Source organism: Falco peregrinus, unplaced genomic scaffold, assembly GCF_023634155.1.
Source record: "Falco peregrinus isolate bFalPer1 unplaced genomic scaffold, bFalPer1.pri scaffold_40, whole genome shotgun sequence".
Taxonomy (NCBI): Eukaryota; Metazoa; Chordata; class Aves; order Falconiformes; family Falconidae; genus Falco; species Falco peregrinus.
The window spans coordinates 520,580-544,547 of NW_026599607.1; the positions used below are offsets into that span (position 1 = coordinate 520,580).

A 23,968-nucleotide genomic window follows, 5' to 3' on the forward strand; every position below is an offset into this window, starting at 1 on the left:
GAGGGAAGCGGGGAGGGAGCGGCTGGGTGGCTGCTGGGCTTTTGGCCAGAGACAAGCCTTGACAGCAAGGAAGATGTGTATAATTCGGAGGGAGTTGAGGAAGGAAGGGAGGCAACAGAAAGTCCCCAGGACTTGGAGGGCCACGGTTTCATATCATTTGCTACCCCATTCAGAATGAAGCTGGGAAGTGATGCTGACATTCCGAACCAACAAGGTCCATGGGCAGGCAAAGCTGTGCCTGTTGTTGTGACCCTAAGGAGACCCACACGCCTCTCTAAGGTGACCTGCACACCTACGGCATAGATCATGGTGGGGCTGAATCTCTTGCCTGGCTTCAGTGGCCCCCCGAAGCCATGGACAAAGCTTTGTGTGGAGGCCCCAGGTGAGGCTGGTCAGGGCCAGGAAGGCCTAGGGATGCTCTCAGGGCCCTGCCCCCATGGGATCCCACCTGCCAGTGCCCTCAGCAGGCCAGGTTCTCCTTCCCTTCTGCCTCAGGGCTTTGCTCTGCTGCTCTCCTTCCCCACTTACCTGGGCATCAGAGACTCCACAATTTCATAGTCACTACAACCAAGACTGGCACTGCTCTTCACATCCCTGAGCAGCTTGTCCTCTTTAGGGACTCCAGGTGCAGGTGAACATCAGAGTGGGCAAACTGTTTAGTCTGGGGAACTTGCCCACAAGCCCCTGGACTTCTGGCATCCTTGCTTACATATCCAGTGGACACCAAGGAGACGGATTCCCCCAGAAAAGCCAGGTTTTCTCTGCCATTGTTTCTCCTGCATAGTATTTCACAATCCAAACACTTTTTTAATTGGCAATAAATTAATCTTTGCCACACATCTTTGTGTGGCATGTGGAAAAGACGACACTTCTTTGGCCATGAAAAGAATCATTAAGAGATCTCTTTGTCTTTATCTTGACCCATGAGCATTGCTGGTTTAACTTCTCCCTTTGTCCTGTTGAGTCAGTGCAGCTGACAACAAGTGATGTTTGTCTCACCACTGGCTCAGGTTAACCCACCACAGGACCACATCAGGACTGCTGAGCCCACAATGGGGCTCCCAGCAGATGAAAGACCCTGACACATCACAGCAAGTCCTGCAGAGGCCAGAAGGATGGTTAGGACCTGGGACACATTATGGACAAAGAGAGGCTGAGAGAGCAAGAGTATTATTTGAGAAATGGTTCTGAGTGAAAGACTGGAGCGCTGGACCCAGGCCAGCTGGTGGGATCTCAATCAATATTTGTTAGAACACCATGCCATGAGAACATGATCTTGTTGGAGGTGTCTGACAATGGCCTTCCCTGAGAGACCAACTGTGGCAAGAGCTATGGGACTTGTGTGTAACAAGTGTCAGTAGGAAAGTGGCTCCCTTTATATTTAGAAATGGTGATGGAGTTGTGTATCACTGGGCAACGGAGGAGGACAGAGGTGACCATGCAGCAGTGGTCCCTAATGAGGGCTGGGGTATATGACCAGGCTTGGAAATGAGCAGTGTTTGGGAATTTGTGGGGAAAATTTCCCTTCTGCAGCTTTCTGAGGGTGTGCAGGGAACACGGCACAGATCTGGCCCCTCAGTCCCGCTCCTTTGGTGCCTTGCTTGCTTCACCATGACCCCTGGGTCTGCACCAGGACACCCTGCTGTGTGCCCCCACCCTGCACACCCACACAGCTGAGCTCTCACTGGTGTTTCCCTCTCCCTGGCCCTTCCCAGCCCAGCCCCCCCCACAGCTCTGCCCACCTCCCCTGCCCTCTCCCCAGCCCAGGCAGACACAGCAGCCCACGCGGGGCTGGCCCCATGCAAGTGCCCACCCAAAGGGGGCTGCAGAGCTCTGGGCACTCACCCCATGGCCATAGACCATCACAAGGGCACAGGAGATGCTGGTGGGCAGAGAGGGGTCTCCTCCTGCCAGTCAGCCCCAGGGCTGGCACCAGCCATGGCATGAGGACACAGAGGCCATTGCCTCCCTCTGTCTGCTGCTCCTCTCTCACAGGGACCCTGCTTGCCCACTCCTGGCAGCCCCTCGGGGCCAGTCCCTGTCCCCAGCACCAGGCTGCTGGCCTGGGGGCTCCCCAGGCACCTCCTGCTGCACCAGGGACACAGCAGCCTGCCCCAGCTGGGGCATCCACAGAGACACCTGCTCTTGCCCAGGGATGTGGTCTCAGGCATGGCCCTGAGCAGGCGGTGCTGCTGTGCAGGGCAGCGGTGCCTGAAAGCCCAGGGAGATGGTCCCAGGCACATCCCTCTTGGTCACCCACCATTCCCATGGGCACTGGGCCCCCACACGCCAAGGCTCAACACAGGCCCATGCCCTAACGCGTTGCCCCATGCCCTCCTCCCCTGAGCCATGGGGAACCCAAGCCCAGCAGCATGGTCTTCTGGGGGCAATTCCTGCAGCCTGTTCCTGAGCTCAGCTTTGGAAGAAGAGACCAACCTCCAGATATAGGCATTGAAAAAACCCACCCTTTTATTACTGAGATGTGACACAGGAGTATATATGTACCATCCTCCCTGGCGCATGTACAAAGGCCTCTGGGTCAGGGAGGCTGGGTTCGTGCTTTTGGGGAAGGGGAGTGAGGAAATACATTGAAGTAAAACCATGATTGTCATAGATGGAATGTTAAACACACATGATGTCCTATACGTGACTTGAAAATACCTTGTAAAGAGCCACAGTCAGTTCATTGCCGCTGAGAGACACCTGACTGCATCAGCTTCTTCAGTGCGTCCTTCAGCTCCTGGTTCCTCATGCTGTAGATGAGGGGGTTCAGTGCTGGAGGCACCACCGAGTACAGGACTGAGACCGCCAAGTCCAGAGATTTGGAGGAGACGGAGGGGGGCTTCAGGTGGGCAAACATGCCAGTGCTGAGAAAGAGGGAGACCACGGCCAGGTGAGGGAGGCACGTGGAAAAGGCTTTGTGCCGTCCCTGCTCAGAGGGGATCCTCAGCACAGCCCTGAAGATCTGAACGTAGGACAGAACAATGAAAACAAAACATCCACAGGCTAAACAGGAACTAATCACTAGAAGCCCCACTTCCCTGAGGTAGGTGTGTGAGCAGGAGAGCTTGAGGATCTGTGGGATTTCGCAGAAGAACTGTCCCAGGGCATTGCCTTGGCAGAGCGGCAGTGAGAAAGTATTGGCCGTGTGCAGCGCAGCATGGAGAACATCACTACCCCAGACAACAGCTGCCATGTGGACACAAGCTCTGCTGCCCAGCAGGGTCCCGTAGTGCAGGGGCTGGCAGATGGCCACGTAGCGGTCATAGGCCATGACGGTGAGGAGAGAACACTCTGCTGAAAGGAAAAAGACAATCAGGAAGAGCTGTGCAGCACATCCTGAGTAGGAGATGTCCCTGGTGTCCCAGAGGGAGTTGGCCATGGCTTTGGGGAGAGTGGTGGAGATGGAGCCCAGGTCAAGGAGGGAGAGGTTGAGTAGGAAGAAGTACATGGGGGTGTGGAGATGTTTGTCACACACTACGGTGGTGATGATGAGTCCGTTGCCCAGGACGGCAGCCAGGTAGATGCCCAGGAAGAGCCAGAAGTGCAAGAGCTGCAGCTCTCGCGTGTCTGCCAATGCCAGGAGGAGGAACTGGGTGATGGAGCTGCTGTTAGACATCTTCTGTTTCTGAACACAGGGACCTGTTGAAGGACAAAAGGCAGGGACAATTTAGGAGAGACTTCTTTGAGCAAAGTGAAAGCCGTTTCTCCTAGATGCGCCCCCGCTGCCCCATGTCCCCCCCTCTGCCGTTCCTAGGAGAGCTCCCTTCCGAGCTGTGGCTGGAGCTGTGCTGAGTGCTGGCCGAGTGTGCTGTGAGGAGCAGGGGCTGTGCCCGCTGGCTGCCCAGCAGTGAGCCCTGCTCTGCAGCAGGGGCTTCATGGGAACCGTGGGGGCAGGGGCCAGTCCTGGCCTTGCACTGGCTCAGCCCAAACTGCTCCCAGCGCAGAAGGGCCTGTCAGCATCGGCTCTGCCCGTGCTGAGCAACGGCCATGGCCAGAGTCAGGTCAGGAGGGCTTTGTGCTGTGCTCAGGGAGAGCAGAGTGAGTGCTGAGAGGCAAGGGCACTGTCTGTGCCTGAGGGCAGAGGCAGGGACTCTGGTGAGTCCCTCCAGCTCCTTCTCAGCTGCCCTGCACTTGCAGCTTTCTGTGATAGAGTCCAATTACACTGACATGTGTCCTGGTTTAACCCTGGCTGGAAATTATGTACCACAGGGATGCTCACTTACTCCCCCCTCCCCCATAGGTATGAGGAGAGGAATCAGAAAGGAATGTAAATCTTGAAGTTTGAGACGAGAAAAAAATCATAAATGCAGTAGAATAAAAATGAAATTACAATAACAATAATGAGAATGACAGTTATAATGAGAGGGAGGTAGTCGGGGGTAATAAAATCCAACAAGAAAGGAAGGAAAGGAAGGAAAGGAAGGAAAGGAAGGAAAGGAAGGAGGGAAGGAAGGAAGGAGGGAAGGAAGGAAGGAAGGAGGGAAGGAGGGAAGGAGGGAAGGAAGGAAGGAGGGAAGGAAGGAAGGAGGGAAGGAGGGAAGGAGGGAAGGAGGGAAGGAGGGAAGGAAGGAAGGAGGGAAGGAGGGAAGGAGGGAAGGAGGGAAGGAGGGAAGGAGGGAAGGAGGGAAGGAGGGAAGGAGGGAAGGAAGGAAGGAGGGAAGAATGGAAGAAAGAAACAAAGAAGGAAAGAAACAAGGAGGAAGGAAAGAAGCAAAGAGAGAAAGAGAGAAAGAAATGAAGAAAGAAAGAAAGGAAGAAAGGAAGAAAGGAAGCAGGGAAGACAGTGATACACAATACAGCTGCTCATCACCCACTGACTGATGCCCAGCCAGTCCCCAGCATCGACTGGCAGACCCCAGCAAACCCCACCAAGTTCATATACTGAGCATGAACATGTTGCATCACCTATAAACAACCAAAAATATCAGTGCATTTTCAAAATTGTTCTCAAAAGTCCTTCCCACTTAGATGAAAATTAACTCTATCCCAGCCACAACCAGGACACTTTGTTACCCTAAAAAGCAAGCAGACACTGCTGAAGAGCAGAGGGATCCACTACAGAGCACAGAATGGCTCGCCCTTTCTCAAAGTCTCAGCACCCCCCTTTCTAGCCAGGGACACCCATGGTCACAGTGTGCCCTGGAAGCAGCGTGCAGGTTGGGTGGACACCCCAAGCAGGTGACCAAGGGTCCTGATTATGGTGATTGTTAAAGGAGAGCCAGCTCCTTCCCCAGCATCACACACTGCATTGCCCACAGCTTCACAGATTAGAGGAAACATGGGACACCTCCTTGCTGTGCTCACATCGGCACAGGAGGACTCACAGGGTCTGTGCCTGAGCCTGCAGCTGAAACTCCCATTCCAACCGAGCCGGTCAGTTATCCCAAAATCATCTGAGCAAAGCCAGGAGAGAGACAGATGGGCACACTGGAATGCCTTTCCCTTCTCAAGCCCTGCACAGCACCTCCCAGACCAGAGCAATGCAGGACAGCCACGCTCAACGCCTGCAGCTGTCCCTGCCAGCAGCTCTTTCTCTGGCCCCACGGCTCTTCCCTGCCAGCGCTCACAGAGCCCAGCTCAGCCCCTGTGTGCCCAGCTCTGCCCTGCAGCCACTCTCTGCCTGCAGGCCTGAAAGAACAGCTCCCCCAGAGCCTGCGGGAAAAGGAGAGCTGATGCTGCTTTGATCTGGATGCTGCTGCAGAGGGAAGGCACTTGCTGACCTTCCTCATAAACATCACTGTGATGCTCTGAGAGTCTCTGCCCCTGCTCTGACCTACACAGTTCAGATTCCATTCCTACCAAGATGAGCAAGATAAAAATGGAAGCAGAGATTCAGGCAAGAAGAGACTCCAGCAGAAAACCCCTGCCATGAATGTGCTCATGAGAAGTCGCCTTGGAAATGAGGTGGGCATGAGCAGAAGCTGCGAGCAGCCCTGACCAGTGCAGCACCCACGCAACAGCACGAGAACATTGCCCTGACAGGGTTCGCTCCTTGCACCCACACACTCTCCCCGCAGCCGCACGGGAGCCCCCCGGCAGGCTGAGAGCTGCCCCTGGCAGGCGGCAGAGCCCCTGCCCCAGCACACAGCCCCCTGGGCTGCAGGGACCCTGCTGGCAAGGACAGCCCTGGGCACCCCTGCCTGCACAGCCACCTTCACAGCCCTGCAGCCGGCCCTGGCACAAGGCAGCCCACATGCCCTGGCCCTCCCACGCTGCAGCAGGGAAGCCCTGCTCTGCAGCACACTGGCCTCCTCCACAGCACAAGGCTCCCACACGGTCCCACAGGCTGGGGGGGCCCCAGCTGCTGCAGACCCGGCTAGGAACTGCAGAGGCAGTGCCCTGCAGCCACACACTTACCGGCTCCAGGGCTCTGCAGATTTCTCCAGCAGGGAGCTCTCAGCAGCCCCCCACCAAGGGCTGCTTTTGAGCTCTCCCTGCCTCCCTCCTCTGCCCCTCTGGGCTCCCTCCAGCTGTCCCTGGGGCTGCAGGGGAACCTGCTGGGCAGCAGGATGAGGCAATCCCTCACGGGCCTTGCCTCACCTGGGGGGACACACTTATTTCCAGCAGTGGCAATTCTCTTACTAGAAAAAGTTTTGTGCAGGAGTATCAACTTTTGTTAACGCATTACTAGAGAGGACACCAGGAAGACTGCAGCAAAGGATCCAAGTACTCCTAAAAGAGTGTGTGTGCATGTGTGTGTCTGGTGGTTCTGCAGGCAGGGCGGGGAGGATGTCCCCAGAGCTTCAGTAAGCCCTGCAGAGCCCATTTCAGCACTTCATTGCACAGTCCGAGGGCTCAAGACTCAGCTCTCCCTTGCCCAGGCCATGTCTCTGCTCTGAAGCAAAGCCTTTGCACCCCCGGGCTCGGGGACACTTGGTACCAGGTTGCCTGGGAACCAGACGGACAGACCACCTCCCCTCACTGGGCACTCACCCACAGGCAATCCTCTTGCCTCACAGACCTCACTCTGTTCCACCGGAGGGCAGCAAAAATGCTCTGCTTTTCTGACATCTGAAAATACTCAACAGGAGAGATGGGGGGGAGCTGTGAAAAAAACTAAAGCTCTCTTACAATGCCTTCACCCTTCCCGTTCCTTAGCACTGGCGCTGCAGAACGCTGACCAGCCCTTCTGCGTTGGCACTGGTTTCAGAGGACAAAGTTAAACACCAGGACTGGTCCCTGCCCCCACCCACTGCTGCAGAGTGGGGCTGGCTGGTCAAGAGCCCGTGGGCAGATGCCCTGCTCTTCATCACCCACACGGCCAGCACCAAGCAGGGCTGCAGCCACACAGCTGCAGGAAGGTCTCCGAGAAAAGAGAGGGATGTCTGTGTGTGACGGGGGGATGGTCTGTGGGAAATGGCTTTGATTTTGCTTGCAGAAGTCTCCCATAAATTATCACTGTACATTTTCTCCTGTGACAGGACCATATGCCCAGAGGCAGCAGATGTCCAACAGCAGCTCCATCACCCAGTTCCTCCTCCTGGCATTGGCAGACACGCGGGAGCTGCAGCTCTTGCACTTCTGGCTCTCCCTGGGCATCTACCTGGCTGCCCTCATGGCCAACGGCCTCATCATCACTGCTGTAGTATGTGACCACCACCTGCACACCCCCATGTACTTCTTCCTCCTCAACCTCTCCCTCCTCGACCTGGGCTCCATCTCCAGCACTCTCCCCAAAGCCATGGCCAACTCCCTCTGGGACACCAGGGACATCTCCTACTCAGGATGTGCTGCACAGCTCTTCCTGATTGTCTTTTTCCTTTCAGCAGAGTGTTCTCTCCTCACCGTCATGGCCTATGACCGCTACGTGGCCATCTGCCAGCCCCTGCACTACAGGACCCTGCTGGGCAGCAGAGCTTGTGTCCACATGGCAGCAGCTGCCTGGGCCAGTGGGTTTCTCTGTGCTGCGCTGCACACGGCCAATACACTGTCACTGCCGCTCTGCCACGGCAATGCCCTGGGACAGGTCTTCTGTGAAATCCCACAGATCCTCAAGCTCTCCTCCTCGCACACCTACCTCAGGGAAGTGGGGCTGCTTCTGTGTGGTGCTTGTGTAGCTTTTGTTTGTTTTGTTTTCATTGTTCTGTCCTACATTCAGGTCTTCAGGGCTGTGCTGAGGATCCCCTCTGAGCAGGGACGGCACAAAGCCTTTTCCACGTGCCTCCCTCACCTGGCCGTGGTCTCCTTTTCTCAGCACTGGCATGTTTGCCCACCTGAAGCCCCCCTCCATCTCCTCCCCATCCCTGGACCTGGTGGCGTCAGTTCTGTACTCAGTGGTGCCTCCAGCACTGAACCCCCTCATCTACAGCATGAGGAACCAGGAGCTGAAGGACGCACTGAAGAAGCTGATGCAGTCAGGTGTCTCTCAGCAGCAATGAACTGCCCGAATCTCCTCACAAGGCATTTCCTGGTCATCTCTGGAACATCCTGTGCATTTAGCGCTTTTAATGTCACAACTGTGTTTCTCCTGGAATGTTTGCATGCACTCCACTTCCTCAAAGGAATGAACCCAGCCTGCCTGACCCAGAGGCTTTTGTATGTTTGCATCCAGGATGGTGCAGCTGGACTCCTGTGTCACATCTCTGTAATTTAAGGGGCTTGTGTAGTGGAGACATCTATCAACTTCTGAGGAGAGTAAAGCACCAGTGTAGAGCTCAGCTGTGTGAGTGTGCAAAGTTGGGGCAAATAACAGGGTGGAGGCACACGGCAGGGTGTCCTGGTGCAATTCCTTGGGTCACGGTGAAGGAAGCAAGGCAGTAATCGGGTGGGACACAGGGCTCTGCTCGGTGCCATGTTCCCTGGATACCCAGGGGAAGCTGCCCCAGGTGCCCCAAGATGTCCTAAGCATCAGTCGTTTCCTTTGCTTGTTGTACACCCCAGTCGCTACGAGGAACATTTGCTGCATGGTCAGCTCTGTCATCCTTAGTGGCTCAGTGATACCCAACTCCATTGCAACTCTAAATGTAAATGGAGCCACTTTCCTACTGTCAGTGGTTACACACAAGTCCCATAGCTCTTGCCACAGTTGGCCACTCAGCCAAGGCTGTGGTCAGACACCTCCAGCCAGATCATGTCCTCACGGCTTTGCTTTGAGAAATAGTGAAGTAAACCACTGACTGAGTTCCCACCAACTGACCTGGGTCCAGCGCTCCAGTCTTTCACTCTAGATGTTATCTCAAATAAACCCCAGTTTCTCAGCCTCTCCTTGTCCATAACATGATCCAGGTCCCAACCATCCTTCTGGCTTCTGCAGGACTTGCTCCGGTCTGTCAGGGTCTTTGTTGTGCGGGGGAGCCCCACTGTGGGCTCAGCAGTCCTGATGTGGTCCTGTGGAGGGTTAAACACAGCCAGCACCCAGCCAGCCCCACAGCTGCTCATCCGCTCCCCTGACTCAACAGGAAAAAAGCAGAAATTATACCAGCAATGTTCATGGGTCATGGCCAAAATGTGTCGTATTAAAATTCAATTTAATTTATTGCCAATTAAAAAATACATGGACTGTGAGAAACCAGGACTGAAACATAAAGACCATTCCCCTGACAGTTTCTCCAAGGGCCAAATTACTCCATTGTTCCCAATTCATCTACACACCAACACCCTGAGAGGTGCAAGGGTGCTGCGATGGAGAGACAGGAAACTGCTTGATGCAAGCAAATGTTGATTTATTGTATACAAGCATGAGTTTATATATGTTACCAGAGGCCGCGTGCTTTAAACAGATTGGTTCCTTAAGCTAAGCATTACATACCAGGCAATCCCTGTTTGGTTAACTACAAACAAAGGACACTTTAAGTAAGTTTTTACACTCATCAATTAACAACAAAGTGTTACTTCTCCTTGGCTCCATCTGTTCCTCATCTCCTTACCTTTTCTCGGCCAGACTCATCCTGTTGGTTGTTATCTATTCACCCTCCTTATCCTCCCAGGGTTTGTGGCCTACAAGCTGGAGCACGTTCCTTTCAGCTAACTGATTGTTACTTATGGTCCTGATTTCCAGGCCCCCTCCTACATCTCCCCCTTCTTGTTTTTGAGCAATCCAAATCCCGTTTGTTTTAAACATGCATTCGATCAAGTTACTCATCACTCCTTGTAAGCGTTGAAACAAACAAGGAACACATAATACTAAAACCAACAATACTGTCAATACCATCAATGCTCCTTTGATTATGGTTTGTAACCAGCCCCCTAACCCAAGGCTTGAAAGCCAGTCAGAAAAAGGATCATGTCCTTCAGTAACATGCTTCATATTCTTGCGCAGTGCTGCTAATTTCTGAGCTATGCTTTTTGAGTGATCAGACAAATTCATACAACACATTCCTTAACGATGTTCACTACAGGCTACTCTCTACTGTTCGTGCTGATTCCTTATCTTCTACAGGTGACATCACATTCCTCCTTTGTTCTGTCTCATCCTAGTTTCTTCTCATACTCCCTCAAAGTTATTTAACTCTTTGCTGCAGGATTTCAGCTGCACATTGTCAAAGCAAGGCCAAAGCTGCACTTTATCTATGTCAAAACAACCCACTGTCTCTGTTCTGTACAATTCTACAATTCCCCCTTTTTGTTTTTGAACAGCTAGTGACGTGCGGAATTAGACTCTATAACTCGAAAGTTATAAAGTAGGTATGTTTATTGCGCGCAGATGCACGGGGGATCGCTCCTCCACAAGCGTGCATACCCGAAGTGACGAACCATCTCACATTTATACAATGAACAAATGAATATTCAATTAACGCCTATACATATTTGTTACCTAAACCCCGCTTCGTATGTTAATTAGCTTATCAGTCCGTTTCCTGGAATGTGGTGGTCTTGCAGGTTTGTAGGTGATTCATGTTCTTGTGACCATCCGATCTTCTTCAGGTGATTCATGTCCTTGTGACCACCCGATCTTCTTCAGGTGATTGTGACCACCCAATCTTTCCAGCAAGGAGACTTAGCACTCCCTCCCTCTAGATAGCATTTGAATGTCTCTCATCTTTTCTTATTCTCTTTTAAATAGCCCCTTTGTTAGAGGAAGAAGGGCAGGCGTCTCCCCTTTGTTAGAGGAAGAGGGGCAGGCGTCTCCTCAAAACTGTAGTTGTCACCGCACCCATGACTAGTCACCATACCCACATTCCTTAAGCAGACACATACAATCACAATCCATGTCCATTATCCCCATTTCACATTATTTCTCCATATCAATCCCCCCTTTTCTATTAAATTAAGTAAATTCTTTTACTTAAGCAGCCTTCCCGAATGATATAAAGCATCATACATAAGTGTTACTTTTAAACATTCTCCAAACCCACAAATATAACATAATGGTTAGTATTAAGGAAATTCCTAAACTGATCAATAAGATCACAATGGGGTGTACCATAGTGTTAAGAATTCCTGTTGCAGAGGGTGACCAGCCAAAGAGAGTATCCCACCAATTATGGTTTCCATCCTGTTCTACCTTTTTTAAAACTTTCTTGATCCCCTCTACATCATGATGGACCATAAGAAGAGTTTCATGTCCCTTTTCTTTGGTTTCTTCCAGTATATGTTGGAAATCTGCATGTTTTAATAGTTCTTTTATACTGCTTATATTTAGTCCTATGGGGGTAGGAATTATTATCTGTGATAGGGTAAAATTGGATTTTAAGAATTGATGAGACACTACTGGGGCTGAGTAACTAAAATCGCATCCTGTGATAGTAGTAAAATTACAAATACAATAATTTGAATACTGTGCAGTCTCTTTTACCTCCCCATCTATGGTTATTGTGTTACACTTAGTTCTCAAACACGCACATCCCTTCCCTGCATATATAATTACTGTTTTCAAGTTTGCATTTGGTCGGGCCTCGAAATGACATATTTTCTGATCTGTATCTAAACAAGTATCCTGAGCCATTATAGTATTGCTTTCACAGAGGAAGCCCTGCTGTTCTCGCATAATACAAGATTCTAAATCTACTGTTTGCCACTTGTCGCCTATCTTTCTGGCCCACGTTCTATGTTCAAAAGGGTATAGGAGCACCCCATTATGGTTAATTCCAAGGGCTACAATGGGGTGTATGGTAATTATTACTGCATTATGTATGGTTAACACAAAAGCTGTGATGGTGTGTGTGTTGGGGTCATAGGTAAAGTTCACCATATTCCACCATGACTGGAGTTTTCTTTCTACCTCCGTAGCATTGTCATAAAATTTGCCACCCACATTGTTCCCATTTGTCCGAGTAAATTTGAGTTTCAGTTCTTTTTTATCTGGGGTTACTTTCCAAGAAGTTGCAGGGGCTTTCTTAATCCGGGTATGGTGAATCCAAGAATTCTGTCCCTCAACCTTGATTGCAGTGTAGGTGGTGAGTAGGACTTGAAAAGGTCCGGTCCACTGTGGTTCCAGGGTTTTATCTGCAAAACACTTAACGTATACATAGTCTCCTGGTTGTATATCGTGAACAGGTCCATCCAGACCCCTACTGCGTGTTCCCATCACATGCTTCTCAATTCTTATTAATTGTTTGTTTAGTGCCACCATATAGGAAGTCATTGTTTCTTCACCAATCTGTGAAGACATCCCCTTTTGTACCCCATAGGGTCGTCCATATAAAATTTCAAATGGGCTAAGCCCCTCTTTTGCTCTCGGTCTAGTTCGAATTCGTGTAAGAGCTAATGGCAAAGACTGGGGCCAAGTTAGATTTGTTTCTTGGCCTAACTTGACAATCTGTTGTTTGATTAGATGATTCATCTTTTCCACCTGGCCACTCGATTGTGGTCGGTATGGGGTATGTAATTGCCAATCTATTCCTAGATGGTGGCTAATCTGTTGCACTATTCTGGACACAAAATGTGGTCCTCTATCCGAGGACATTACCGCTGGGACTCCAAACCTAGGTATTATCTCTTGGAGTAGTATTTTGGTCACTTCCCGGGCTTTAGCAGTTCTGCACGGGAAGGCTTCTGGCCAACCTGAAAAGGTATCCATTAGTACCAATATCGATACCCCCCTTTTCTAGGAAGTTCTGCGAAATCGATCTGTCAATGTTGCCCTAGAACATTCCCTCTGCTAATGTTCCCTAGTTTTATTTTATTTGCTGTATTGGGATTATTGCGTAAACACATTTCACATTGCTGAGTCACCTGTTTTATTACAGTATACAAGTTTCGCCCTATCAATTTCTGATGTAGACTTTTATATAAAGTATCAGCTCCCCAATGCGTCTCATTAATAATAGGGCTGTGGTCCATATTAAATTGGATGGTACCACTATACAACCATCCCTTAAATAAGTCCACTTACTTAATTTTATTTTATCATTCATGTCCTGAATTACCTTTAAGTTTTCTTTAGAATAGTTTGGCTCTTGATCTGTACTTACAGTTTGGATTTTATCATCTGGTATTAAGGATAATTCCTCCTTTCCTACCTCCTCTGTTACTCGTCTGGCCTCATGGTCGGCCAGGCAGTTTCCAGTTTCCAAATCAGTGCCTCAGAGTGGGCCATGCCTCACATCAAGGTCTGGCATGGCACATGTTCCCACCGCTCAACGCCTACTGGGTTGCAGCCAACAGCGGAGCTCAAGATTCTTCTTGGTGGCAAACACAGAGGCCAACCCAGTCTTGCCCTTGACTATGGTAGGAGGCACCTGACCAACCTTATTCCTTGTACTTCGTTGTCAATGCAGTTTCATCTGCACATCCCATAACAAGTCACTGTCATGGCAAAACACACAGATTTACATTAGTAGAACTACTACAGAGTGTATTTTATTTCACTTTTTCTGCCAATATCCCCACAGCCTTGCTGACCAAGGGATATTGTTTTTATCTGAACTGGGCAAGCCTCCCCCTTATCATTTTACTGTATCAGGTAAAGCATTTTTCACCTTTCCTGGAATTTATTTTCAGATACACCTGGTTAAAAATTTCTCTTACTTCAGGGAGGTCCTCTTTTCCTCTTTTCTGCTGAATTAAAGATAAGCTCAATATTTCAATTACTTGATCATACTTAACTTTTAATTTCATTTCCCCTTCTTTAAACGTCTAGATGTTCTAATAAATCTCATCCCAACAAAGATTTTAGTGAATTTGGCATTCTTATTTGTTTTTTTAGTTTGTACTTTAAAGGTTTCAGGATGTTTTCCTGGTGGCCAGCAGCTCCCACAACTGTAACAAATTTATTTATTTATTTATTTATTACTGAAAAAAGTTTAACAAATAAGTTGGTTTTGTATTCACTAAAATTCCACCTCATACCCATTCCCTGCCCTAAAGGGGCCGTTACCGGTCCTGTTGTACTGCAAATGCTGCAGCAATTGGGGTGACATTGTCAGGTCCTTCTGCTCAATTGTCAGCAATAGCAACCCCTCCTCCCCACCAGCAGAAGGGTTCGGGGCAGGAGATGCTCTTCCTGCTCTGCAGGTTACACAAGCCTGCCTCTGCTACAGCACTTCTGTTTTAACTCTTTCTTACCCTGAATGCAAATCTGCTACTTGTTGCTTTAAGTCTGTTGTTATTACGTATCATGCCGTTGCAGGCAAACAGAAAACATCCTGCCATGCATCCCAGCATGATTCAGTCGCACCTTCGAGGGGGTACGGGGGTTTGTACAAACTCACCCCAACACTTTCACAAGGTCTTTGATTCTCCACACACACACGCACGCCTCAGGTTTTACATACATTAGTACAAGTTTTTATATCTTACAACGTGTTTCATTCTGGTTGCTCCACAGAAGGAACCGCAACCTGAGCTTTTAAACACAGAAATTTCAACAAGAACATCTTTCTAGTTTAGGTCTCAGTTTTTCCTATCCTTTTCTAGAGCCACAATCAAAGATCAGGTGATGTTAATCCCGCACTCTTTCTAGTGCTAGTACCACAGGATCCCGAGGGGGTACTAATCCACAGTCCTTTTGCCACTCGGGTTTGTCCTGGAGGACGAAGAACATGTCTGCATACGATACTTCGTCCCCATTTTCCTTCTCTTCTCAGACACAACATTAATTGCAGGAGAGTGTTATAATCTAACGTTCCTCCCTCCTGAGGCCATTTTGCATCGCTCTCCAATTTATACAAAGGCCACCACTGATTACAATATTTAACCAATTTCCTTCTATTTTCGGTACCACCCTGTCCTACAATATCACTCCAATGTTTTAATATACAACCCAAAGGCGATTTTTCACAGGGCTTACTCCTTCCATTTCCCATTTTGCAATTTTAATTACTTTGTTTTTCTCCGGCCGCCTTAGCCACCCAAGGTTGGAAACGCGGATAGCTTTTTACTCGTTTTGCACTCAAACGCCTGTTTCAAGCACTCTTGCACTCACACTTAGTCAAAATAATTAAGCTATACACGGAAAATCAAAATGCGCATCTCAATCACACCATTCACACTCTCCGGGCAGCCCGCAGTCACACAAGCAGTATGTTATATGGTACCGTGCACTTATGTACATACTCTTAGGAACACTAACAGTTCACAAAGTATGCATTTCAATGAACAATTGCCAATAAACAAACAACAAACAAAAACCAATTTTTCCTGGTCTTAAGCAGAGTGTTAAGTTTTCCGCTATTTGCCACGAATTACCAGAATGTTAATATTTTTCAACATACATTTCATAACTCCGAGTTTTGAACATATAACAAGACAACACATAAAACAACCAAGACACAGAGCGCTATTTCAGTTGTTACATTCCAGGAATTCCCCAATTCTTAAAACAACCTAAAGGAAGTTTTTAGCTTCCTCTTTTTCCTACGCAAAAGTTTCCCTTTTACTTTTGCTGTGAGGTCCCTCTTGTTCCTGTGAGATTCCGCCTTATTCCGTCCCGCCCCCCGCTTTCCGTCACGAGGCCTCCGGGCTTTTAGGAATGGCAGTAACCTCGGGTTTGCTCGATCTGCCCTCAAGATCACTAGCGGCCACCCCTTGGTCAGCAAACCCCCTCCCAAAGTACCTTTCCTCCTGGGGACTACGCTGCGCGCCGGACGTCTCCGTGCGTCTCACCAGCCGCCCCGTTACTAAACATACCGTTTTATCCGTGGATCCAGGGGTTTCTCTTCTGCTCCTGGGTGAACAGCTGAGAAGAGGAGGCTCCTCCGAGGAAATCTCCCGGGGCGCGCCTAGGAGCGTCCGCTCCGCAGCTGGTCCCTCAGCCGAGCAGAAATCCTCCTGGCTGGCTCGCCAAACTGACGTGCGGAATTAGACTCTATAACTCGAAAGTTATAAAGTAGGTATGTTTATTGCGCGCAGATGCACGGGGGATCGCTCCTCCACAAGCGTGCATACCCGAAGTGACGAACCATCTCACATTTATACAATGAACAAATGAATATTCAATTAACGCCTATACATATTTGTTACCTAAACCCCGCTTCGTATGTTAATTAGCTTATCAGTCCGTTTCCTGGAATGTGGTGGTCTTGCAGGTTTGTAGGTGATTCATGTTCTTGTGACCATCCGATCTTCTTCAGGTGATTCATGTCCTTGTGACCACCCGATCTTCTTCAGGTGATTGTGACCACCCAATCTTTCCAGCAAGGAGACTTAGCACTCCCTCCCTCTAGATAGCATTTGAATGTCTCTCATCTTTTCTTATTCTCTTTTAAATAGCCCCTTTGTTAGAGGAAGAAGGGCAGGCGTCTCCCCTTTGTTAGAGGAAGAGGGGCAGGCGTCTCCTCAAAACTGTAGTTGTCACCGCACCCATGACTAGTCACCGTACCCACATTCCTTAAGCAGACACATACAATCACAATCCATGTCCATTATCCCCATTTCACATTATTTCTCCATATCACTAGTACCAGGTTTGCCGTGTTTTGCGGGGCCCTTGCAAACATGACAGCAACCAAGGCAATAGCAAACAAACAATACTGCCAACTGAGTGAATGGATGCCAAAAGAAGGCTGACATTTTCTCAGATTTTGTTAACATGTTGCTGCAGTGGGGCGCCTGAAATCCATTCAGCACATACCATCAAAATCCTCACAGCCATGTCCTTGAGCCAACAACAAAAAGCCAATAGTTGCTCTGTTTTGTATGTCATAGTGGCAAATTTGACTCAGATTCTTAACTGCCTACCAAACAAGGTGATTTAACTCTTTAATGCTTTCCCTGCTGTTACTCTGGATAAGAGAAGAACCGCTGCAATACATTCCCATCATAGCCTCCTACTACATTAGCATCTACAGAAAGACAACTATCGACATTCCAAGTGCAAACAATATCAACTTCTTTTGGATTAACATTACACAAAGGTAATCAATTGTCCCAAATATCAAGGCTTTCAGTAAGATTCTTCATTCCCCACATACATTCACTTTTTTGCAACAATGTCCGCAAGTCAGTTTCAAGGAAGGGCACACCAAAGAAGGACTGGTTCAGTCAAAAAGTTCAAAACATAGCATGCTTTCTCTGAACGTGCCTCTGGGGTCATTCCCTTCATTCCCTCTTTTTTTTATGTAACCAGAGACACTTTCCCATAACAGAGAAGCCCTTATTTACATCTCTGAGCCTGGACACAAACCGCAGCTGCATGCACCACCAGGCTCAGGGCAGAAATCATTCAGCAGTTACATAGCTGTATATCACTACATGCATGCAGACACCTATTTATCACTAGATAACCATGTTTATCTTTCCTAGTCTCCTTCACAATACCCAGCTGTTCTCTCATCTCTTGTTAGGTCAAATATTCTCCAGCTTCCTCTCCTACATCTCTCTTCAGACATTCTCTATCCTCCTCTTTTTTGCTTGTTAATTGCGACAAGGCAAAGGTTGTGTGTAGCTGGGTGACCATGACCTGATTTATGTTACAATCAACTAAACACTGAATACAGGAAAAAACGCATGGGAGACATAAGGCAAACATCACTAAGGTGGTTAAAGATAATGATAATAAATCCTGTAATACTTTTGAGTCATGGCCCAAAGTTTCCCAGCCACGAGAAGAGACCAACGGCATCCCGCCCCTGGCTCTGCTGCAGATTTTTGTTTAAGGCTTTTAAGTATTGTATGCTTTAGTGGATTGATTCAGAGTGGTCACTCAGATTCACATAGCACATCCTATCAAAGTCTTCACACTCGTGTCCCTGTTTTAATAATAAAAGTTAATAGCAACTCGGTTCTGTAACAAGATATGACGGAGAGAATCAACATCTGTTAAGAAGCCAAAAAAAAAAAAAAAAGAAAAAAAAAATAGTATTTGTGGTATTACTTTGATTAGCAAGCTGGCAGCCTAATTTACTAAGCAAGTTAAGAGTGTGTACTATTCTACAGAAGAGATTAGAGAAGCAAAAAAATGTGTTATGCTGCATTCCAGAGCACAACCTGAGAGTTACAGTCAGCTGTGAGTTCTGCGTTATAATCATTCTGACACATGTTGGCGTTGTGATCGTGAAAGCTGCCATTTACAATTTTCATTGGCATTATCATAGCTGGTTGTTTAAAAAAGCAACCCTTGAGCTTCCTGATGTTCCACTTGCTGCAAAAAATTCTGAAGCCGATCAATCAAGTTAGTACATGACTCTTTAGGACCCTGCAAGACTGTGGCGAATGACTCGCTAGAGGCTCGCCCAGACTCCCGCACCCTGACTGCCTTAATAGCCATTCCTTCATTTGCAAACAGTTGTCCCTGGGATACATTGCCTGAGTCACAGAATCGGCACAGTTAATTGCTCCAGCTAACTGCTCATAGTTAACAGCAATTCCTGATTAAGGTTTTCAGTCAAGGCCACTACTCACAGCTCACAAAAATCAGATAACCACATCATATACTGTATCAGTTAGTACCATACAAAGCAGTAACTTCCAATCATGCAGTGTGAGCGTATAAGGCTCTGCCATCACTTCAAGAAGGGACATAGCAAATGTATTATGAATCCTCCCTTCCCCCACTGCTTTGCTTAACCCTTTAACAGCCTCGTATTGCACAGGCTGCCACTCTGCAGGTTGATTTGTCTGACAAAATACTGAACATGCCCTAGTGACTTCCAAAACCCCTCGCTTAAGCACCTCCCACTTGCATTCCTGCCACCAATCCCTCAGACCCCCTTTCACCCTCCCCGAAAGTACAGTCAATAAATCGGGAGAGGCGGTTGGGGGTGGGGGGGGAAGGTCTAATTCCTTTTCCAGATCTATAGGACCTGGATCAAAAGCTTTATCAGTGTCAATGGCATCATTGTTCGAGTTGTCCTGTTCCCGTGCTTGGTCCTGTGTTGTGAGGGTCGCTGCAGTCAGTGACAGGAGGAAGCTTTTGGGGCAGAGAAGGTGTGGACAGAATCGTCATCGTTGACGGTGTGTTGAGAAGAGTCTCGCTGTCGGTGGAATTTACAGCTTCCTCTGGTTTGGCACCGCTAGTAGAATTAGTCTACACTTGGCAAAGAGTAGTCAGAATTTGCCACCAAGGTGCTAAATGCATTCCCGACACGGAGCTCCCCTCCACGGCAGCATCATACAATTGTCTGCTGAACACTTTCATTTCTTTTAAAGTCTCTAAAGTTTCTTGGCTGCTCACCTGTCTCGATGCATACAGGTGTTATCCTCGGGGTTTAGGTTGTCCGCCTGGTCCAGCCAGCAAGACGATCGTTCAGCCAAGCCGTCTCCTCCGGAACGCAGCCCTCTTCCACGAGCTGGCTTTTTTATCGACCAGTTCCGTCCTTATTCTTCCAAGGCTTGGGAACACCACCATAGGGGTCACCATTTGGGGAGACTGAGGCATGGGCTCCCGGATCTGACTAGAAGACCCTTTATGAGTCCATATACATCCCTCACAGGGGAAGACACTTGATTCCCATGTTTCCACAGCTCATCTCTCAGTTCCAGAGGGACTTCATTTGCCGGTTCCTGCTACCTTTCAGCAGCTCATTCAACGTTCTGTGGGACTTGCAGCCTGCCGCTCAGCCTGGCGGTTCATAAACCCATCACGTCGGGGTCACCAGTTTGCTGCAATGGATAGACGGGACGCTGTTTGATGCTAGCAAATGCCGACTTATTGTGCAGAAGCACGAGTTTATATATGTTATCAGAGGCTGCGCGTTTTAAACAGATTGGTTCCTTAAGCTAAGCATTACATACCAGGCAATCCCTGTTTGGTTAACTACAAACAAAGGACACTTTAAGTAAGTTTTTACACTCATCAATTAACAACAAAGTGTTACTTCTCCTTGGCACCATCTGTTCCTCATCTCCTTACCTTTTCTCGGCCAGACTCATCCTGTTGGTTGTTATCTATTCACCCTCCTTATCCTCCCAGGGTTTGTGGCCTACAAGCTGGAGCACGTTCCTTTCAGCTAACTGGTTGTTACTTATGGTCCTGATTTCCAGGCCCCCTCCTACATAGGGGCGATAGTGAAGAGGGGGTGATGGCACAGAACATCTCTGTTGCTCCTTGCTCCTCAAACATTTCCTCTGCTCCAGCTTGCTTTCTCTCTATGGACCCCACCATCTTTGTGGTCAAAGGTATATGTGTTACATTTCTTTCTGTCTTTACTTTACTCTTTGATGATACCAGAACGACAGAGAATCGAGTTTGGAAGAGACCTCTGGAGATCATCCAGTGCAATCCTCAGATGAGGCAAGCTCAGCTTGAGCAGGTTGTTCAAGACCTTGTCTAGGTGCGTTTGGAATATCTCCGGGGATGGACATTCCACAGCTGCTCCTGGCAATCATTTCCAGTGATTGATCACCCTCAGAGTCCAAAATCAGTTCCTTGGGTTCAGATGGAGTTTTATCTACATTAATGTGACCCTCACAAGGCTTTTCTTCTGCAAATGGAACTGTCTATGTCTCTCACGCTTTCTTCCTTTGACAGATGCCCCAGTCACTTCACCAGCTTGGTGGCCCTTTGTAGAACTTGCTTTAGTAGGTCAACAACTCCCTTGCTCTGGGAAGCCCAGCCCTGGACACGGCACTCCAGATGTGGCCTCAGCAGTGCTGAGAGGAGGGGAAGGGTCACCTGCCCCATCGGCCAGCGATGCTTTTCCTAATGCAGCCCAGGGGGCCGTTGGCCTTTGCCATGAGGGTGCATCGATGGCTCCTGCTCAGCTGCTTGTCCTCTGGCACCCAAAGGTCCTTCTCTGCAGAGCTGCTCTCTGGCCATAGGATCAGAGGAAAACTCACAGGGCAGGACAAAGACAGTACAATAGGAGAAGAAAAAGGTTCTGTCCATGCTGGCACCTCTTTCCACTCTGGGGGTTGGACTCTTCCTTGCTTTCCCACCCAGCCCTCACACCCGCATTTCTGTGCCATCACTGATGTCTCTCCCCTCATCCCTGCTTGTTCCTTGAAGCACAAAGCCATGGGCTGACCCAGGCTCCCTCTGGGTGACCTCTGGCATCAGAGGGCAACCCTCAGACAGACACAGCTTTTTCCTCATACCCAATCTGAACCTTCTAAGTTGCATTTTGTGGTGTTTTTTCTTTTCTTCTCACTACCTCTGAAGGCTGAAGGTGAAGAAGGAGGACAGCGCTCTTGCTTCAGTTCATTGCTTCCTGTGCTCCTGCCTTGTACCACAGTGAGTACTTGGAAACCTTGCCATAGGCAACGCAAGGCTCTTACATCCTCCCACAAAAGCCCTCCATTCTCCAGGGTGGACCAGCCCAGCTCCCTCAGCCTGATCTACCAGGGCCCGTGCTCCAGCCTTGACCATCTCTGTGATTCTTTACTGAAATGGCTCCAGCGTGCCAGTGTCTCTCTGCTATTGCGGAGCACCAGTGCTAGACAAGTACTCTAGATGTGGTGAAACAAGTGGGAAGCAGAGGGGGGGAATGACTTGCCGTGGCTGTGCTCCTGGTCATACAGCCCAGGAGGCTGTTGGTCACCTTTCCTGGTGGCTCCTAGTTTGCCTAATGCAAACCAAGGGCCCAGCCAGGCAGTCCCTGCCCTGTGTCATCGCAGGGCCTCGGTCCACTTTAGGGGCAGGACTTTCAATTTGTCCTTCTTGGGTATCACGAGATTCATGGGTGCTTCCAGTCAAGAGGAAGTTCCTCCAGTCTCTAGGACCTTCCAGTGGGGATGGAGAATGGCCTCACTGGGACATCGGCCTGCTCACACAGCTCCCTGGGATGCCGCCCCTCCACCTCCCTGGAGTGGGAAGCATTGAATTTGGTCAAATGACTCGTGACATGATCCCCATCCACACTTGGCTGGTTCCCTCCAGAGTCCTGCCTTCAGGCACAAAGCTTTGGGACACGATGCTGGGGAAGACTAAGGCAAAGAGGACCTGGAGGATGTTCAGATTTATCTAGACCTGCTCTTACTAAGCTCAGCAGTGGCCACACAGGGGCGTAGTTTATTTCTTAAACTGTTCTGCAAGTAGAGACAGATCCTCTTGATGCCCTTGAACATCTTGCAAGACCCCATACTAAGCAGGCTTTGGCTTCCCTGAAGACATCCCTATTTCTAAATTCCTCTTTGAGCCCTTGCATCCACCTCCAGGATGCTTGCTTTTCTCTCTGGAGATTCTTGAGGAATTCCTTCTTTAGCCAAGAATCTCTTGGCATGTCTGCTTGATTTCCTGCTCCTCGGTATGGACAGTTCTGCTTGGAAAATGCTTTCCTGAATGACCAGCCGTACACAGCTCTGCTGTCCTTGAGTGCTGCTGCCCATGGGACTACCGCTACAAGTCCCCTGAAGAGGCTAAAGTCTTCTCCCCCTATTTCATGAGCACTACAGCCAGGGCTGACACTGGTTTTCACACCCCTCAGCAGCACTGCCTGTTTGGCAAGGACCAGATTCAGGTGAGCGTCACCTTTGCTGGCCTGACACCTGTGCAAAGAATTTGTCTCAAGAGACCCCCGACACCAGCTGGACAGGGTGTATCCTGCTGTGCTCCCCTTCCAGAAAGCGTCAGGGTCATGAAGTCCCCCATAAGAGCTGGGATCATGGACCTGCAGACTTCCTTGGCTTGCTTAGATAAGCCTTTCTCCACTGCCGTACCCTGAGTGCGGGTGCTGTGTCTCCCACCAGGACGGCACACTAACCGGCCTCTCGCTGACACTCTCCTGCAAGGGCTCACCCAACCTGCTGCACACCCCGTAGAGGAGATCCGCACGTGCAACAAGTGCCTGCACACGGAGGGCATCCCCTCCTCAGCTTCCTGGCCTGTCCCTCGTGAAAAGCCCACACCTTCCCCTGCCGCACCACTGTGGCCTGTCCCACCACCCGTCATGATTTATTTCATCAATATCATGATTTACTCCATCCATATCCAGCACGATGACAGCATGTGGAAGTCCAGCTCCTCCTGCCTGAGCCCCAGTCCCAAGCCATCGGTGCGCTTTTGGGCTGCAGCACCTCAGCCGTAGCGCTGGGGCCAAGCTCAGGCTTCTCTCGGGCAAAGCTGGTACCAAGCGGCCCCGACCCAGCGTGTGCCCGTGCTGTGCTGGAGACCAGAGACCCACTGGAGTGGGTGGCCGTGGCAATCTAAGCGCACCAGCAGAGGAAGCCCTGCCCTCTGCAAGGCCAGAAAAGCAGTGCTGGGCTCTGCAGCCCTGGCAGAGGAAGGCTTGGCTAGCTGCAGTGCTGCTGAGGCCCCTGAAGGCCTGTGGGGGAGGGGAGGCTGACCTCCAGGAGGACATGGTGCTGCTGAAAATGTGCTTCAGTTTGGGTATGCTGTGATCCAGGAACACTGTGAGAACCATGCACTGGTTCTTTGATGGTATCTTCACGGGGCTGAGCAAAGGATTGTTGGAATAAGTACCAGGGGAGTGTGGGAGTAGCCAGGTGATTGGAACCCCCACTGTGATGGGCTTCCTGTTCATGGACCAGCTGGATGAACTTGGGTCAGACCGTGACGCACTGCAGGGCTGGCATTCAGTTGCTGGTTGACAGAAACCAAATCTACCTGAGGTGCCACCTGAGCTTCCTCAAAGGAACCATATTCCTGACAATAAAGATTTGGATGCCCACGTTTTTATGTTGCAGAAGGAAGCCGAGCTACAGCAGATACCAGAAGCAGTTACAAATGCTGCAATACCTCTTGTATGGG

The 23,968-nt window shown here is 49.5% G+C and overlaps 1 protein-coding gene, 1 long non-coding RNA gene and 1 pseudogene across 2 annotated transcripts; 2 read left to right on the forward strand and 1 right to left on the reverse strand.

Annotated features, from left to right (window-relative positions):
- Positions 1-2,683: 2,683 nt before the first annotated feature.
- Positions 2,684-3,619, reverse strand: LOC129783385 (olfactory receptor 14C36-like). The gene has a single exon (XM_055793363.1). The coding sequence runs from the start codon at positions 3,617-3,619 to the stop codon at positions 2,684-2,686; it is 936 nt and encodes a 311-aa protein (XP_055649338.1).
- A 4,209-nt stretch (positions 3,620-7,828) lies between these two features.
- LOC129783386 (olfactory receptor 14J1-like) lies at positions 7,829-8,510 on the forward strand (annotated as a pseudogene).
- A 6,779-nt stretch (positions 8,511-15,289) lies between these two features.
- On the forward strand, positions 15,290-16,682 carry LOC129783421 (uncharacterized). Its single transcript, XR_008745288.1, has 3 exons — positions 15,290-15,430; positions 15,466-16,454; positions 16,492-16,682. It is a non-coding gene; the product is annotated as an uncharacterized LOC129783421 (long non-coding RNA).
- Positions 16,683-23,968: the final 7,286 nt, after the last annotated feature.

Bases quoted from the DNA above. Each gene is read 5' to 3' on its own strand.
- LOC129783385 (XM_055793363.1), bottom strand. From the start codon at position 3,619: ATGTCTAACAGCAGCTCCATCACCCAGTTCCTCCTCCTGGCATTGGCA.